Source organism: Egretta garzetta, unplaced genomic scaffold (assembly GCF_000687185.1).
Source record: "Egretta garzetta isolate BGI_Z169 unplaced genomic scaffold, ASM68718v1 scaffold111, whole genome shotgun sequence".
NCBI classification, from domain to species: Eukaryota; Metazoa; Chordata; class Aves; order Pelecaniformes; family Ardeidae; genus Egretta; species Egretta garzetta.
In genome coordinates this window covers 287,260-307,411 of record NW_009258672.1, presented here as the reverse complement: position 1 = coordinate 307,411, position 20,152 = coordinate 287,260, and the positions used below count along the sequence as shown (strand labels likewise).

General features: G+C 37.4%; 1 protein-coding gene across 1 annotated transcript in view; it reads left to right on the top strand.

Moving 5' to 3' along the window:
- CNKSR2 (connector enhancer of kinase suppressor of Ras 2) overlaps positions 1–20,152 on the top strand; it is a 182,366-nt gene that overhangs the window by 88,735 nt on the left and 73,479 nt on the right. Inside the window, exons 10-13 of the mRNA XM_009648809.1 lie at positions 4,820–4,953; positions 8,121–8,332; positions 12,270–12,359; positions 13,922–14,136. Coding sequence (XP_009647104.1) covers positions 4,820–4,953; positions 8,121–8,332; positions 12,270–12,359; positions 13,922–14,136 — 651 coding nt within the window. The remainder of the gene's footprint in view (positions 1–4,819; positions 4,954–8,120; positions 8,333–12,269; positions 12,360–13,921; positions 14,137–20,152) is intronic.

Sequence of the window (20,152 nt, the reverse complement as noted above, 5' to 3'; positions counted from 1 at the left end):
ATGCTATATTCAGCTTTTCAGCCTCCTAAGAAACAACAGCAACAATAACAACAGTCCTTGGTTTGAGAGAAAATGCTACTTTTATTATTTTAATCTAGTATTTTTCCTTACTTGATTATATTGCCTCCTTCATTCATCTAGAGACAATGCTATATTCTGTTTTCATCATTTATGATTAGAATTAATGACCTTAGACTTTTTAATAATTAAATTTGAATAAAATAGTAACTTGTTTGCTCTTCAGTTGCTTAGTTGTCTTTTAACTATATGGAAACTGGGCATTCTTTGCAGCGCTGTTAAAATGGATTCTCACTGGGTTTTCCTACAGAGCATGAATTAGTTATAGTATTTCATTACTTCATGTCATGGTCGGTCTTATAAAAAGTTTATTTTGTTGGAAATATTCTGTTCAATAAATTGTCATAACCTTGATCGAATACGAAAAATATATTAGCAGTAAAATCTGTTTACTGATGCAAATACTGTACAAAGATTTTACCACTTGAAACTTTGTGTTGGTTTTGCTTATATTTTTAAAAATTGTATGTCTCTTTCTGGAGCAATGTTTCTCAAACTATATACTGCAGCTTCCAAGGGAGTTAATGAAAGGTTCAAAGAGTTTTAAAAAACATTAAAAAGAATTTTAGATAGTATATATTAAATATTAATTACATTCATTGTTTAGAGAGAAAAAGCAAAAATAATATGCTAACTTACTGGGGGCACCCTCTCGGTTCCTTCAGGATTGGGGATGGGGAAAGCAGCAATAGGTCCTGGTAGCAGGAGGGAGGTAAGGACTGCAGGGCAGAGCTAACGGGGGCAGAGCAGCTTCTGGAGGAGAGGGGAGTTAAGTGTCTATGTGCTGTCAGTCAGTACTTTCAGGGACTTCTTATCTCTCCCTGTTAGAGAAACTCAGCTGCTCTAAGTAAAGATGGTTGGTTATCTGTTCCTTGGCCAACTGACAATTTGGGAAAGGGTCCGTAAAGACTAATGATTCTGAAGGATGATGGTGCATCCAAAATGTTTGAGAAATAGTACTCCAAAATGTATTGAAATGTAGATTTTGTGTCTGACATTGTGGGCTAAGATTGATGCAGGGTCTTTTGTGGGACATTTTTGAGGCTAACCCAGTTTCAGTATGTAACTTCTAAACTTCCTCTGTCAGGCTATTCCCATGGGTCAAGTATTTAACTCTTTGGACCTGAAAACTTTGCTGTTTCAGCAATCCCACTTGCCCTGGCCAGCCTACCAAAAAGGACTGCAGCAGGAAAAAGCTCTAGTCCTTGGAAGAGAATTAACTCAGTGATAACACTGATCTCCAAGGCATCCAATTCAGAAATACCTGAATGGAGTTCGAGGTGTTTTTCTGTTCAGTGTGCCTACATATGGTCCACTGAGTGGCTGCCATTGAACTGGGGAGCTACATGAGCTTATTTACTTATGGGTGCACAGATTGACTCGAACTGAACAGCTGAGGTCTCTCTAAATTACAATGCAAAATTCCATGTAGATGCACCATACCTGCAGGCCATGTTCTGAAGGCTCTTTTTTCAACCAGGAGAGCCTGAAGACTTTTAATTCTTTATAAAATTAAAGCTGAACTCCTACAGCGCAAGGTGGTAGTTACAGCAGTGCTCTCAGCGTGTTGAGCTACTACCAGGAGAGACCATTTGAATGCTTTTACCATGTAGCAGTTCTTACTCAGCTACTGATTTACTGGTGAAGAGGTGATAAATATATTTTAAAAAAAAAATGGTGACCTATTTTTAAATTTGGATTTCTTTTTTTTCTAGTTACACAGCTTTTCTGGTTTTGTGGAAATAAGCTGACTTTGGCAATATGACCCAAATATGGAAAAGATGAGACATCCTAGTATGTTTTGAGATAACCTACAGGATTGTGCTTCCACTTGTACTAGGTTGTATTACAGTTTCTATCCCCTTGGGAGCTCTGGGTGCCTTGGGAAGGTGTACCCACATTGCCGTCCTGTGAGATACCACAGTCATTCAGACTCTCACCAGCTGCACTGTAATTTCACCTCTGAAAGTGTCTGTCATGGGAACAGTTTGAGGGAAACCTTTTACTTTCAGGTAGCTGGATAACTTGTAATTTTTTTGTGGTAGACTGAATACTTTTTCTTCCTATTGCACTCACTGTTTTAATCACCTTGCCAAGCCAAAAGATAAACCAAAATATGCATTTGTTAAAGATGCACAAACCCCAACTGATTTCCAGTATCTTCCAGCAAACTGTTCCTGGAGGACAAACCGACCTGTATGTCTGGGCTGTGTATTAGCAGGGACCAGTGAAGCGTGAAGTTACTCAATAAAATCCTCAGACTTCAGCAAAGTAATTTTTTTCAGAAATTAAGCCCATATCATTAGTACTTAAATAGTCCAGCCCAGCTCCACAAGGGAAATTCTTTACCTATGTCCTCTAGCCCTCCAGCAGCTGGTCAAGACCACCAGAGGCTTATCAACCCGTTGTAAGTCCAGACCACTCTTATGCTTGAGCACGATTTTCCTTATGTGACATAAACCATAAACCCCTATTGATTGTCACCACTCTAGTCTCTAGGGCCTCCTTTCCTCTTATCTACCTATTCATGCAGGTGAAGTAAAGGGCCATCTTCTTCCCCAAAGTGGAGAAGAGAAACCCATCTACCCAGCTTGTCTTCCTCCCAGTGCTCCTGCCAGTATAAGCCATGAACAGCAGCCTGGGCTTAACAAGCATAAACAGGGTCTAGGTCACAAAGGTCTTTTGGCTTACAATGAAAAGATTTAACAAGCTCCTCAGCAAGCCACAAAGCCTACTTGTCATAGAAGTGCAAGGTATCAGAAAGGAAATAACCAGTGTGGTATTAGTAAGTGGTTCAAGAACATTTATGGCTACAGTGTCACAGATGAAAATTTTAAGGATAAGATTTTTGTTTCTCTGAAAGAGGGGGGTTTTTTATTTGTTTTTTGGTTTTTTACCCAGTTTTGCCAACAACTTTGTTCTCATTTTTGCAGACTTCTGTCTTCTTGTTTTTAGTGGTTGTAAAGTCTTTTACCTGTCTGGTTTTGTGTGTGTGTCTTTCTCCCTCTCTTCCTGTAAATACTGACAGTCTTCCATTGGCCTGGCTACAGAATATTCACATTAACGCTGATGAGCAAGGAAAGAATTTAACAGAATCACTGTTTACAGGAGATGGCTTTCTAACATTCAAAAAGAGAAAACTTGTGTCAGTTTATAGCTGTTGCTCTAAGGGTGGCCTTGCAAAGTTTTAACAAGAAAACTTTAAACATACATTTTATTATGTTTGGGATAAATAACTTCTAACACAGCTCTGTTCCTAAAACAAGGCAGCAACTGGCTAAAGGATGAGGTTTCCTAGGTGGCATGCATTATTCTTACATAGAGATTGAAAAAAAGTAACACAGTGGTGGGGGCTTTGCTTGATAAGCATAAATGTGAGTGGCTCATCGCTAGCTTATGAAAGGCCAACATTTTGAAAAAGTTCCTGCTGTTGATCTTGGGTTTTTCTGCAGTATAGGCAAAATGCTGCAGTGTCAAGTTGGTCTGTCATAAAGTATTCTTTATAGTGCTGGCAGAAGGATCTTTCTACGCACCCGTTCAGTCAGTATTTAGAGCTTCTCTGCATCAATAGAATGAGAAATGTTTGTGTCTTCCAGTAGTTATTTAGGTCAGAAGTTACAGTTATGGTGAACTGTCTTTAATCCCAACACTTCTTTCTTCAAGGAGTTCACTTCCAAAAAGATGGAGAGGAAAGACTCTTTCAAAGCAAAAGTCAGCATTTGTTTATTCTTAATTATAGGGTATATGAAGATACTGTCATACTTGCTGTTTTGCCATTTTTCCTTTTCTTCTGCTTGAGGTTAGCTATCACACAAGCCAAGCAGCGTAAGGCTTTTGTTATTAGGCAGACATGTTATTAAGCAGACCAAAGCAATCAAAGTTTTCTTCTCATTTCATTTTTCTGCATCTCTATAGAGACTGTTAGAAAATCTTGCTATAATTTCCAGCCCTACAGTGATTTAATAAAGTCTTCAAATGGTTGGTCATTATTTAGCTAGTCGAGATAGTTGAGGAAGAAAAAGGGGTGCCTAATTCATGAGAGAGAGAGAGAAAGATGTGATTAAGAGGAAGGATCCTGTTTGGACTGGAATGATAGCTAGAATGCGTGATTATTCTGTGAGCAGTGTATAATTCATTTACCTATGAGTAGATGTTACTTTGTGAGGAGTGTGCCCAGGGGAGTGAGGAATAATAATAATCTCCAGTTTATTTTGTCTTATAGCACGTGTGCTCTGAGGACACAATACCTGATTTTACAGCATCTGCAGACATAAACTGAAGCTTTTACAGTTAATTCTTAAGCTGTAGAGCAGATGGGAGGCGATGACATTCAATTTAATGCCTACTTATACACCTTTTACTGTAAACACTAGACTTTTTTTTTTTTGCAATGTTAGTTTAATTAAGGAATTCACTGGATTCTGTATGTTATTTACTCATTAAGACTTCACCAGTGGCTCTACTGATGACTATTTTTATGGGCATTGGCAATAACCTTGCTGTGCAAAAGGGAGAAAGATGTAATCAGGGGAGTCAATTTTATAAGCACAATAGATGTCCATTTGTAGATCTGTCTCCTTAGCATGAGTGTTTTTTCAGCCAGTTTAAAAGCACACAAAATATTAGAACTCTTAACTGTTTCTTTAACTTTCTGAAATATAGAATATTTATAGCTTTTTTAAGTAAAAATGTATAAGATGTAAAGATAATCTTGATTATTTCTCTCTCTCTTTTGAACCAGCCTCTTATTCCTAGAAGTCCTACAAGCAGTGTGGCTACGCCATCCAGCACTATCAGCACACCTACAAAACGAGATAGCTCTGCCCTTCAGGATCTCTACATACCCCCTCCACCAACAGAACCTTATGTTCCAAGGTAAAAAAGATCATTTCAGGTACAATTCAATGTAAAAATATTTGTAAAGTAACTGACCATTCTGTTCCTACTCATTTATCAGCCTACTTTGCAGGATAAGGCTGGTAAAACTTCATTTTGCAGGTGAACTGATTATTAAGGGTAGATATGCTGGTTAAGACACACAATGATCTGAATCCATATCTTTGTCTGCAAAACAGACAGTAGCCTTTAGAAAATAAGGTTCAGTACCCTATTTTCTCAAATATGGAATAATCTACTGTCTGTAATGGTCTCATCCTATTTCAGAAGAGCAAAAATGAGCTGAAACCCTGAATCTATAACTAGGAAACGAGTTTGTATTTGTCCCCCTGCCTAATAACCGTGATGCAACAAGAGAGGCTGAGCTAAAAGCGAGAAACTTTCAACTTCAACAAGAGCACTGTTTTGTTCTGCCATAGTGTTTTCTTTTTTAGATGTATTTGATTTGATTATGTTAGAGCAAATTTCAGGATTGCGTTTCAGTGTGGCCACTCTGCTAGATTCTGCAGTGACCGTGCTGTTCCCTGTAAATACATCTGCTACTCTGACCTGCCACCTGGAACAGGCTTTAAATCTCTCCCAGGTCTCTGGGTTTGCTGAGGCAGAAAAGCAGCAGATCCTCCTTGCAGATTCATCACCCTACCCTCACATGACCTCAAATGATTCAGTATAATTCCATAATGTACACAGATGTTGCTTCCCTAAAATTCTGAGAGAATTATGGCCTATAAATAATACAGAAGTAGCTACCCAGAAGTCTAGGAATGTATTTAAGAGGAATCAGTTTTTTTAAAGCTTCCATATTCTTAGACACAGGTTATCATATGTCCTGTCAATGTATTTTTAAATTACTTCTTGCTTTTCTTTTAATTAACTTTCTTGGAATGTCTTATGTTTCTCTTTGAATACAGTAGTTACATGGTAAAGACCTGTTGCTCGTGAAACTGAAACTGTGCTGTCTTAAAAGAAGTAGTGCCTTTGTACTGCTACTGATCATGTTTACTACCACAAAAATAGTTTTATTTGATAAGAAATGCATCATCTTTTCTGAGGTATTTTTAGTGAATATTCACTGCTCAGCAGTTTTTGAGATCTGCTTTAGATATCAAGTTCTTCAAAAAGCATTTTGATTATTTATTAATAACATTTCTTAAGTCACGATGATAATGCAGTACTTTGGACCAATTCTGATTAAACCTTATAATGCATATTAGTACAAGCTGTAATCTTACAGAGAGATTAGTCTATGTACATTTGAATTTTTTTTATCAGTTTAATCCTAACAGACTATACTTCATTTCACAAACCCGTCACATGGTGTACGGTGTTTCTGAATAATCTTTTTTGGCATTTCATCAGGTTTTTTCGTCCATGATTAACTATATTTAAGCATGTTTTCATTTCGGGTATTATCAAACTGTTCAGAATCTGTTTCTCAGTTTGTTGTTGCCGTTCCAAGGAAAAAAACCCAAACAAACCCTCCTTTTGTTACTGGAATAGAGTAAAAGACTTGATATTTTGATGTAAATTGTAAAACCCTGATGCCATGCTGCCTTGGTGATGATACCCACAGATAGTACAGTTGCCAACAAAACCACACACGGACAGCGTGAGAAAGAGGGACCGACACTTTCCGTGAGCCGGTTACTTAGAAGTGCTGGTTGTAAGTTAGTGCCTGCTCAAATTTGTTGAATACCTTTGGGGGTGAGAACTGAAGCCCTCATCTCCAGAGGGCTGTGGCAGAGTGTTTGCCTGGTGGCTTTGCATTTTCCTCCATGCTTGCAGTAAAGTTCCCTCCAGCTTAGGCTGCCCTCCTTATCGCAGAGGCTTCCTTGTGCCAGCCCCTGGTGGCAGCTGCAGCACTGCTTAGCGTCTGGCTGATTTATGTCACTCTTCATCATGTGACCTGCCAGGGCCCCCCACCACTGGCATCACTGGGAGTCTTTCTGTGACTGGAGATGAGCTCACAGCCTCTGTGGGGCTGCACCACCGCCCCTGGCTAAGCTAACACCATCCCTGCCTTGGGAAAGCAGCCTGGCAAAGTGAACATAGTGGTCAGTGGGGGTTTGTGGTGCTGCACTGTCGCAGCCAAGGCAGGATGGCCTTTTCTCATCCTCTGTGGCTGTCTGGATCCCACAAGGAGGCTTTGCTTTGTCCTCAGATAGAGTGTCAGGGTGCCAAGGGACAGATGAGTCAGCCTGCTGGCCAGCTTGGAACTCACATGGCAGTCCAGAGGGGCAGAAGTGCTCCAAGGGGGGCATGAGGTCCCAGCTTCTCTCTTGGCTGCCTCCCATGCATTTTGCTGCCCAGAAATTAGTGTCTGATTAGGTCTATGCAGCCATCTCCAGGCATGGTCCTACCAGCAGGTTTACTGAGCCCTGCTTCATCTAGTGCAAGGAGAGGGCTCCTACCTAGGCACAGCTTGCTCTCTTGTTTAATGCCTTTGAATAGTATGCATTTTCAGAGAGTGGGGCAGGGGTGCGGCGAAGGAAAACGCCATCATTTTGGGGATCTGTACACAAACTGCAAAGTGCATGCCTTGCCATGCATTGCTGTCCTGGGATAGCAGCTCACGATCAGGTGCTACGCACCCTATTTGGTACTGTATAGATGTACCTATAAAACTTCTAGGCCTGAACTGATTGTGCAAGGCCATGTCAAATGTATGTACATCATCAGTCCCTGGTTCTTCTTGCTGTGGGGTTAGTATGTAAGGAACCAGACTGAATTTGTCAATGCTTGCCTTACAGCCATATTTTAAAACTAGCTAACGTATTTAAAAATGGAAGTATAAAAAAGTAAGGTCAACATTATTTCTCTGCCCTAACTCACAAAATGCTAGGTAGATTCCAAAAAAACAAGAAAAAAAGCTGCACATCAGCTTTACTTCTATGAGCCTTTCTAAGAGAAACCAGTAAGATGGATGCAGTCTGTAAAAGAACTGAATAAGCAGAGATGTGTGAGATAACTGGCACATACATGCATACATACGCGTATATGATGTGTGATCCTGATGCTGGTCGATGGCATCTGTTTCCTGCTTGTATGAAATACTGACATTTTCCTATGTTTATTGAAATATTTACAGTAAAAAAAAAATCAATGTCTTATCCCAATATATTAAAAACCTCTCTTGTTTACTAAAGGGATGAAAAGGGAAATCTCCCATGTGATGATGTTGGCCGACATATAGTGGGCAAGCCAGTCCATACAGGATCCGAATCTCCAAACTCATTTCTTGACCAGGAATATCGGAAACGCTTTAATGTGGTTGAAGAAGATGCAGTTTTATACTGCTATGAATACGAGAAAGGAAGAACAAGTGGTCCTGGAAGGAGAGAGAGCACACCAACATATGGTATGGCATTGATCTAATAAGGATAATCACCATTTGTTGATTTTAGGATTTTTGTGCATCTGCTTTTGGTTTTGAGCATGAAAATACTTTTGGTGGCCATTGATTTTGCTAAGAATTCTGTACTACTTTAGTCCAATTTCAACCTGAGAGCTTATTCTGTGCAAGAAAAAATGAATTACTTACTATGATAGGGAGGGCAAGTCCAGATTTATATTGATGATTTTTCTGAATGTAAGTTCTATAATTTTGTCATCAGCTTAATTTTCCAGATTATGCTTCAGTATCATTTTATCAAAAAAAACCCTAGCAAAAGCCCATGTATTTTTACTAAAAATAGGGGATAGAATCGTTCTCTCAGTATAAGGGCAAGGATTGCATAGTTTTAGGAATTCAGCAATAGAAAAATTTACCCAGGTACAATAGTTTTAAAGATCAAAACCACTTCAAATTTACCAAGAGATGACATGCTGCTTTCATGCTGCAGTGCTCTTTAAAACTCTTTAATTTTTCTTTAGTCCCAGAATTGATGTATGGCTGATGATAGTATGCTTTTTTGGTAATACTGTATTAACCTCTTGTAACTTCCTATATGGGAAGTGATGACTTCTTATATGTAGCAGTTCCTCTTTATTTGAGGTTATATGTCTAAGAAAGAATTTTGCATGTAAACACACAAGTATATTCATGCTGCTTCCGCATCTTGGATTTTGACTTATTTAGGGTGAGAAATCAGAAAAAAATTCTGGTGAGAGTTTTGCTCCTCAAACAGTCCAGGTTATTTTCCCTTTGAATCTCTTGGAACTCTTCTTTTAGCTAGTATTCTAACTTGTTTCAGCTTTGGACTGGGAGAATTGGTTTTCTGTTGCCAAGTATAAAATTGTGCATTCGTAGATTTGTTAGGATATAAAAGAAAATTAAGAGGAAATCTCATGTTTAAAAAAGGTATTTTGACTACTGTGGTATTAGCTGAGCACATGCTTGAATATTTTTTCACCCTACTTGCTACGTTACTTCAATTTTTAAACTGAATACCAGCTGTATGTTGGAGTAGTTATAGTAAAACTGCCATCATATCTCTTTGAAAAGAAAACAGACTTAATTTATGAGGAAGCACAGATTTGTCACCTGGGAACCTGGATATAAATTGGGCTTGAGCTGTGTAAAGTATCCTCAGGATGTGGGGCAATGTGCTTGCACAACACTGAAGGATGCTTTTTCATAAAATGCATCCTTTCTACACAACTACACAACCCCGCTGCAAAATCCTCAGTATCCTTTTGAATTCCAAGTGTTTTCAGGTGTTTTCTAACCATAATGTACAAAATAACTGCTAAGGTTTCAAAGTGGATATATCGATTTCATTATTCCAGTATTTCAACTATTACAATTGGTGGAGACAGTTAGTTCCATTAACAGAGATCTACTCTCTGTTCCAGATGTTAAATTTTAATACTGGTGGTCTAGAGTGAAGAAGAATACATTTCTTCTTCAAGGACTGCTGAATCCATTATTTTGTTACAGGATAGCTTTTTTAGCCTTTTTTTTTCCTGTTAACAGAAAGGGTTATAAATACATGGATCAAAGACTGTACTGAAAATCAGTCATTATTTAACACATTTGTTATACAGCCTTTCACTTTTGATCTCACTTCTTTTTTAATGAATTCACACCGTCGAGTCCATTTTCATTTAAGTGTATTTTCTAAAAATATTTCCATTCCAGCATTAAATTATGAATTTTCCCACATGGCACTTGTTAGCATAAGTTTTATGGCTAGGCATGACCTTAGGATTTCGCAGAAATCTGGAAAATGACAATAACACTCTTCTGGCTTATGGTGACCCATTAAAGAAGGTCAAACAGAGTTCCAAGACCTGGAGAAATAATTGTTTTCAGCATGTACTCATCATTAATTATGTGGTGGTGTTTATTTTTTTTTATGTATTTCTCAGTCCTCCTTGGTGAGAGGTTAATAGGACCTTCCACAATTTCTTTATTGGAATCTTTTGACATTTTTTGACAATGTTAACGAAGAGATTTCTCTTTCATGCTCTTACTGGCTTCCAGCTGTTGTATAATTGTTGCTAATTGGCCTCAGAAAGCTTCTGTTCACACCCAAGGAAGAAATTTTCCTCAGTATAGTCACCAGGGAAAACAGATTTAGGGAATCCATGGGGTCTAACAAGAAGGAGATTGGCAGAGGTAGCAGGCAAATGAAACTTTTGAGTTTAAGGAAAGAAACAAATTTGGCCATTCCAGTTTTACTGCCAGATACAAAACCCATGCACTTTGAAAAGCCAGAGATTCTGTAGAAAATTTGTTATGGCTATAGGTTTTGATAACAATCAGACTTTACTTGATTTTGTAGCTTTTGTATCTTTTTAAGTGTGTAGGTCTTCTCAATAAGATACTGTGGGTTCAGCCTCACAAAAAAGAAAAAGTCATATTTCTAGAAAAAGTAACTGTTGAAAGTTACTCCTGATCAAGTAAACATGAGCTGAATACATCCCCACTCAGGAAATGACTTCTTAACTGTGTGCTCTAAATCTCACTGGCTTCAATCAGACTTAAATATGTGTCCATAAATAGTAAAATAAATTATAAATAAAAAGTTAAATATATGTTGTATTTCCTGAGCAATGATGTATTTGTGACCTGATCCTGTGGTCTGTACGGAACATACACCTTTTTTTTCCAATTTTTTAAAAATGGAATACATTATATTGAATTGAATAAATATTTGAATTGAATTGAATTGAATGAATTGAATAAATTTTCAATTCAATTGAATAAAATACAACCTTTTACAATTATGCTGCCTCCATGGAATTGATGGATTTCCTATGGTCGCCATACTTATATAGATAGACAGACATGTTTGAATATTTGTTTTAGTTATAAACATGTCATTATTTTTCAGTGTATCATGGATTTAACCTCAAAAATGTGGAACAAGACCAATCACGTTCACGTGGGGGTTTTCTACTAAAATAATTAACAAGAATTCTGAATTTGTTACTTTGAGTTCTGCTACTTTTAAAAAGAAATTGTTTTCCTGCTTTTTGGTTTTGACCAGTAGATCAATTTAGAAAAGAGCAAGGGCTGACCTTGTTGTGAAAACATTTTGTTTTCAGTCTGCCAGATATTGTGCCATATGCTATGCTACTCTGTTTTGTTTCAATACAGTGTTTAGCTTGCTAAAAACTTCAGACCACTTCAAGTAGCCCCACTAAGTTGCATAGCACATTTTCACTGAATTTCCAACTGTATTTGTGGAATCCTTAAGCAGAAATTGTAGTTCACATCATTTTTTAAAATCAACTCAGCAGCTTCTAAGCCAAAATTTAAAAGATGCCATAGTCTTCAGCTTTATATCTCTTACTATATGAAATCAAAGTAAATTTACCAATAGTAATATACTTTGCTTTCCGTGGATGAAATGCTGCAAAAGAAATTACATGTAGAGGTTTTCTGCTTCCTTTCTTACTCAGTCACTGATGGATCTTTTAAGCCCACCAGCAAAGATGCTATTTGTGAAGGTACTTCAGTGACGTGGACACAGTTCTGTCACCAGCAATTCACATATACTTTAATAGTTCTCTCCATGTGTGTGCCAGGGCTTCCAGACTAATAAATAAATATTGTTCAGTGCAAACTAAAGTAATTTGGATGCATTTGTCAGTCTCAAATGTCAGTTCACTGATGATTTTGTAGGGCACTGGATTTATTTTCTAAACTTAAAAAAATCCATTAAATACTTAGCTGCTTCTTGTCTGGTCTCCTATCTTAACCTCTTGTTCAGAGGCAATGCTGGATCCTCTTTCATAAGCAACCCTGTAGAATAACATCTTAGCACCTAATTTGTTCTTTCTTCTAAAGAATGTTAGTTTGATGCTGCCTTATGGTGCATGATCTCAATTTTTTCCTCTGTTTCCAGGGAAACTAAGGCCTATTTCTATGCCAGTAGAATATAACTGGGTGGGGGATTATGAAGACCCCAATAAAATAAAAAGAGATAGTAGGAGAGGTAAGTGATCTGAACACGCATCTTGTACAAGGCATTATGGGTTTTATCATGTTTTAAGCTATATATTTCAACCTCATTTTGCTGCTTGCTTACATATATATATTTGTGAACCTGTTTTGGGCTTTTTCATTATGTATACTTAATTTTTTTGCAGAGCCTCTGTTAGGATTGAGGAAGTTGCAGGCAAAAGAAAAGGACTTCAAAGCCCTGCAGTGTGGCTTAACTTTATAATGGCATTTCATTGATTCGGCTGTATTATACACTCCATTTTGAAACAGGCCTTAATTTTCTAATTCTAGAGGACAAGTGTATGCTTAAATGATAATTATATATCACATCTCTCTTTTCATGAGTTCTTTTTGGATGGAAAACATTCTAGAGCAGCATGAGATTCACCTCAAAATCATCAAGGATGTGGTCTTCAAAATTCTGGTTTGTGAGGCTCAGATACATAACTGAGATGGCTATTACCACCCAGGAACAAGATGTTACAGTAATGAAAGATATTTCCATAAAAATATTAACTATATGTTTAGTAGGGATCAAAAAAGGAAACACTGTTAGGAATTGCTAGGAAAAGAATACAAGACAAGTTAAGAAGCATTCTTATACTGCTGTGTAAGTTCTTGCTCATGCTGGGTGTGTGTGCAGTTCTGGTCTCTTCATCTCTTAAGAAAAATGCCGTAGAATTGAAGAATTTTTAGGAGACAACAAAAATGATCAGATGTACGGAGTGGCTTCCAAACCAGGGTCAATTCAGTAGGCTGGCCATCATCAGTTTAGGAGAATTTAGGCAGGACATAATAAAGGTTTATAAAATCTTGTGTGGCATGTAGTAAGGAAATGGGTTTGTCACTGTTTTTTCTGAAACAAAACCTGAGAGACATCAGATGTCTCTGTCAATTGCTGGTTAAAAAGAGCTGGCTCCTCGTGCAGTTGTGAGTTCAAGCTAAGGGACCTCTTGCCACAGGAGGCTGTGGATACTAAAAATTCACATTAATACAAGGAAAGACCAGGCAAGTTCGTGAAAGACAAATCTGCTGAGGTTTCCTAAATTCACAAACATTGCTTCTGGCTCAGGATGTCCCTCAGCTACAAGCTGGTAAATGCTGGAAAAGTACTTGGGGAAAGTATGGATGATACCGTGAATGATCTCAAATGGATGTTCAAAACAAATTACTTTTAAATGTATGGCACCACAGTAACTTGTATTTGTTAGGATCTTGTTTAAAAAAAAGATTACAGATATGATCATAAGTGTATCATTGCTCATCTTTTGAAAACTCCAAGACAAGATTTATTGGTGTGGGGCTTCTTTTATATTCTGTTCCTTCTGTTGTCAGAGATACCAGAAAACTTCAAGAATCATGAATTTTCCCTACCAAAAGATTGCTTTCTTATTACATCCAGACCAAAGAAGCAAATGGGTTTTGTTAATGAAATAGTCTTGAAGAGTTAAAATTGACAGTAGATCTTAGCAGGAATATTATGTATTTGGGAAGCAGGATTAACATACATATAACAATTCACAATGATGTTTTGCATTACTTTTCTTTCAACAGAAAATTCATTGCTTCGCTATATGAGCAATGAGAAAATAGGTCAAGAAGACTACATGTTTCAAAGGAATAGCAAAAAGGATACTGGGAAAAAGTCCAAAAAGAAGGGAGACAAGAGTAGTAGTCCAAGTCATTACTCACTGTTGCCTAGTTTACAAATGGACTCATTGAGACAAGAAGTCATGGGCACACCTGGACCAGAAACTGCTTTGTACCACGTGAGTAAAAATAACATTAACAAAAGTTGTTGCTCTCTGCTTATTGGGTTGGACACCAGTGTTTTATCTGCTTTAACTAGAAGGTGGCATGTTTGAAATGGAGTGTGGTCTCTTTGCCTTGACTTCTTGCTACTGATGGAAAGGGAAGAAGCAGCAGTTTCTGGTCTGGCTAGAAACCTTTCCAGCATCTATGTCACTGCAATATGCTAAGTCTTATCAGACAACCCCTTTACTACAGGGTACTTGAAAGGCCTGATAATGGCAGGAAAACTTGTGGGAGGCATTTGTTCTTCCTTTGAGCTAAGGGGACCCATAATGCGTGTAACTGTTTTTAACATATAGCCCTCAATCACTCAAGTAAATGTGAAGAAAGGGATTTTGCTGAATAGAGTGTAGAAGGGAAATTGCAGTAACTTGGACTATGGAGTGAGAAGATCACAACATATTTTAGATATGATATCATGTTCACCCCATAAAGTATTTACATTTTAAATCTCAGTAAAAGATGTCATTGTAGAGGAATATACACACAGTAACTGTACAACGAAACAATAGAAATAATTGAAATTACCTTCCTATACTAACACAGTTAATCACCTAACACATTGCCAGTGTCTAAGGGAGATGGCAGTGTGGGCTTGTCAGGAAGTCTGCTGTGAAAAACTGGTAGGTGGACCTTCACCCAACCTTTAAGAGACAAGGAACTTGGTTTCCTGTTGAAAACATCGCTAGGGATTATTGCACTACAATTGGTGTAGTTTAATTGAAACTAATAGAGCCTTTACAACCTTTTACACCATCTGAGTGATTGGTCCACTGGCTTCTAAAACTCCTTAGCATGCTGCAGTGCATAGGTGAGTCTGATAAATTTCAGAGAAGATGTCATTTAGTATTAAAAGTAAGCGCTTGTGGTATACTTTAATTAAGTCAGGTCCCCAGATTTAAGAACTGCTAGTCCCTTTCTTTTTCATTTGTAATAATTTAGGTATGATGATAAACATTTTTTCTTACATTATTATGTCCAACTTCAGTTTTATGCTCTTTTTGTAAGTCGGAAATCTGATAGTGGGATTTCCATTTGCAAAGGCAGACTAATATGTAGTGTTTCCATAATACATGAAGCCAAGGAGATTGCAAGTGTCCCCAAACTGTCCTCTTTATAATGTCTGCAGTCTTTCCTGGAAGGAATCTAATCTGTGCAAGACCCCTTGAAATCAAATATTTACAGAACAAGATAGAAAAGTTATTTGTGTAATGGAGGACTTTACACTCTGTAAAGAACAGCGTGGTAAATTTACAACACTTTCCATGTATTGAGAGAATACTCATCACTCAATAACATTTCTTTGTATATGTCAAATTCCTGACACTGTGCAGTGAGAAAAACTTTTTTTTAAGGTGCCATCATTGGTTTTCCTTGATTTCCTCTATTATCCTTGTTTAGTTTCCAGATTGTGTGCAAAAATAAATGATCTGCACAGGAACTGAAAGATTCTTCAAAATTCTGGTGTGGAAGCAGCAGCAAACAGATTTGACAACCAGCATTTTTCATGTATTTTGGATACCTGTCCGCAAAACACTTGAACTATTAACATTACAAATTCCACCAATGTCTGCTAATCCTTAGGGTGCATCATTACCATTAAAGGATTCCTCTCTCTATAACGCCATTAAATCATCAGCATCCTTTTGGAAGTTTAGTGGGAGATTATTTATTTATAAAAATAAATGATGGTTATTTATTCTTCAGAATACAAATCAGTATTGATCTGCTAACTGGCTTTGAAGCAAAATGCATGAAATAAACAGAAAGAGGAAGCTTGGACCATTGATTTGTCACTGGGAAAATGGGAAGGAGCCCTTCACAAAGCCTTTACAGCCCTCTGCAGCTGATTATTGCTGGTTCTATCACTGGAAGCCACCTGGCTGCCACCGTGCAGTTAAATACAGTTCCCTTTTTGTGGTGATGGCACCCAAGCATATGGGTTTATGAAACCCTAATCTAGTTTGCAGCGAGGGCTATATGTCTATGCCACATAGCAGACCCGGAGGTTTTGTAATAAATTGGACAGAACTTTTCTTAAAATCTTAAATGGTGCAGTGAGCAGATAAAGAACAGGGGAATACAGATAAAACACAAGGAACCCATATCTGACTGTAGTACATTTTTATTAAACTATAGATAAAAAATAGGACAATGAAAACATACTTATGCTCAAATTGCAGATTGCACCTTACACTAAAAAGTGTCTGTCCTATTAGAAAATATTTTTTTTGCAAGCCTCAGCTGCCCAGTTTTCACAGAGACTTTGGATTATCTGTAAACACGAGCCTCTGGATGAGCATGAGTTCAGTGCAGAGGAATGGTGGTAACTCCAAAACTGGCACTAATAGGTAGTGGAAGAGACTGGGGGGATTGATTTGGGTTTGGTTTTGGTTTTTTTTAAGAAGTCGGTGTTTTCATCAAACAAGAATTTCAGAGGAAGAGAGAATACTGTCACTCTCTGCGCTGCATACCCCAAGCCAGTGGATTTTCCCCAAGCCAGTAAAGTGCAGCTCCTGCCAGGTGGCTGTAGTTAAACTTGCCTCAATTGTTTTTATTGGGTCCCAGTACTAAAAAATACTCCACCAGGCTTGTTAAGTAGTTCCAATCCCTGGTTGTTCTTGTTTTTAAAAGTTTTCATCTATTAGCCCATGTTTACCTGGCTTCTGTGTCCAACCTGTTATATTAAGATTAGACCTTTATCCTCTAGATTTAAAAGTCTTTTGTTACCAGATTTTATCTCCCAGTATAGGAATCTAAAGGTTATAATCAAATCACTTTGTAGCCTTCAGTTGCTTAAAAGAAATAGAATGAGTATACTGGGTTTGTCATCAGAGAGTGTTTTCATATCCTTTCATCATTCTCATAATTCTTTCGACTCCTTGTATTTAATCTTAAAGTAACCTAAGTATCCTAAGCATCCTTCCTGAAGTATGTGTGCCAGACCAGGACATAAATGTCCAGGAGCTGGATAGAAAGGTCCTGTTCACTACCTCTCTATTTAAATATTTAAAGGAATGTTTACCCATTTTAACCATAGACTTGGAGTGGGAGCATGTTTATTACTTGGGTTTGGTTTTATTTTTTCTGTAATGTCACTTTTCCAAATCACTGATTTGCAAGACTGGTATTCCCAATATAATAATTCATATCTTATATTCTTTGTTCTTAAATATATAACATTGTATATTGTTGCCCATGTTGAAATATAAGACTTCTTGGGTATGCTTGCTAGATAACCTATGCCTCTGAAGCAACCCTAAGTATGAAATATTAGACAGTAAAGGCTCTAGGCCCTGAAATTGGGCCCTCACATTGGGCCCCCAAGTCCATAACATGGAGTACTGAAGTGCCAGGAACCCAGTATCTCCTGTGGAATGGAGCTGCCAAAACCCTTATTTTTAAATTATCTTTTTAATATGCATATTCTGTGAAATAAAAAAAAACCCTGCACATTTAATTTCTTTATTTTTTTCTCTATTTTCTTTTATCTTTTTTCTGAATTCCCTGGAATTCAGAATGGAAGAAACCATGCTGCTCACTCAGCATTCAGGTCTCGTGTCATTCACTGGTCTTTGATTCTGTGTTACCTTTATTCAATGATGTTTTCATTCTTTTTTTAGTGCATTGATATAAATGTTAAATAATTTTGGACTAAGAATGTGTCCCACTAGTTAATGATGAATTCCCTGTACAATTCCAGGCCTCTGTCCTTTTGAATTTTGCAGCCATTTGACGCATGCAGGTTGATTACCTTTTTACTGTGAAGGTTTTCTGCAGAAAAGCATCTTTTACAATTATGCTGACTTCAACTCCTTGCTTCCATTGCTTTGTACATGGCTCTATAGAAAAGAAAAATCTTTGATCAAAGAACTACTGATGAATGAAATTACCACAACAGCAATGCTATGTTTTTGTTCTGTAAACAAAGTGCATGGCGTTAAAAAATTACCATGGTAATTCAGAAGTGTGTGGTTGTTGTTTATTTGCTAAAAGTTATTTTGAAAAATGCCAGCAGGTTCAAATTGTTATATTCTGAAGTGATCACAAGAATGTGGCCGTCTAGCATTTTCCTTACTGTCAGTGTACTAAATTTGCATTAAATCACTGGTTTTAACAATTTTGTTTATATCATTGACCTGCCATTACAATCAAAAGCCATGTGGTCAAAGGAGTATTTCAGTTATGGCCTTGAAAAGTGAAGAGCGTTCACCTGTGTCCACTGAACATAACTGATGTGATAGCTGATAGCAAAATAAAAACTGATCTGTGCTATGTCTGTAAAGAAATCATCTCTTATATCTGTTTAGGGTATTTTTTTAATCCTCACATACAAAGTCTCTTCACCACTTTGCTTTGTTTTGTTTCCCATTCCAGAAAGTGTTTCCAGCATATGTTGATTTCTAGCCAAGTTGGTGGTTTTGCATTCTATTTTTCTCCCTCAGTATTGCAAAAGAAATACCAACACAGAGTGTTAATGTTTTTATTAAGCCAAAGCAAACTGTTTGAGCTGTTGCTAATCTAGTGTGCAAGCAGGTGTTCTGTGTGATCTATCACTGTACATATAAAATGGTGCAGTTAAAATTGTCTTGGACCTCTGAGGCACAAGAGATGAAAGCTCTAACATGTAATCATAGTTTTTTAAGTTCATTGTTTTAGTCTGTATAGCAATTTCCTTGGTATGTTGTACTTTGTTTTCATTGCAGGAAAATAGTGTGGTTATTTATGAGGGAGATATTGCATGAGTCAAAAGAAGTTCCACGTCAGGTTAATGATAATCTGCTTCAATCCGGATCAATACAACTTTCCCTTAGTCTAGAAACAGCATTGCTGTGGGAAGAAAAGGTTGCAGCCTATTGTATACAGTAGGGAGTTATACAAGAGTTATACAAGCTCTCAAACTGTTTCTACACCTACTCCAAAGAAACTTACATATTGACCTTGTTCCTTCTCCCTTTCCACCTCCTATCCCTTTGCCTTTTCCAGTGTATGCTCACTTGTTCATATGTATTTAGCAATACCTAATGACTTGCTTGTCATAGGAAAAGTGACAAAAAAGTAACAGGTTCTCGCTTTGCTGATAACCGGCCTATTTAAAATTTTTTCATTAATTACAGTAGTTATCTTGGTCATTTTAATTGTACTTGAAAATAAAATAAGTTTAGTAGCAAGATGTATCATTTAAAGCTCATACATCTAGAACAGGTGCCTCAGGAATAGATGCAGGAAAGAAACGGATTTGTTCCATACGGATTTTGCTGAATCTACATGTGTAGATATGTACATATGCACTATCTTTAATGTTCCAGTTTTACTTTAAACAAGGGAGGAATAAAATAAAAGCCATCAGTTGGAGATTTTTTGCTGCAAATTCAATGAAGTTGGTGCACCTTTGGCAAACTTATTTTTTTCCTCTTTAGGAATGTATGACTGTTCATGTGGTTGCAGTGCAGCTCAGTGACTCTTAACTCACATAATTTCAGTACTCGCTGCAATGAGCACCTACAGAGAGCCAAGCACTCTCCTTTCTATTCTGTCAGTGAGGACACTGAGGCAACAACAAGAAAGGATTTGGCCAAGGTTACAGTTTCAGTTGTCTCTCTCTGCCAGTCCTCATGAGGTTGCCATACTGGTTCAGCTCAGTGGGTTTGCTTACCAGAGCTGGTGAGTCTGCATCAGCCTGGTCATGCAAAGTTCAATTGGTTGCAACAGTGGTCTTACTGAACATACTATAAGTGAAGCAGATAGGCTTATGGACCTATTGCAAAAATCAGTTTTTAGCTGATAAAATAAATTGGAAAGGAGACAGTAACTTTTAAGAAAAACAACTTTTCTAATTAAATGATCATATTTACACATATTTCTTTCCTCCCACCCATGCCTTCAGAGAAAAATACAGGAAAATTCTTTTTAAAAGTTCGATTCAAAATGCATGTATTTAGGTGTTCTCAATACAGAGAAGAATTTACCAAA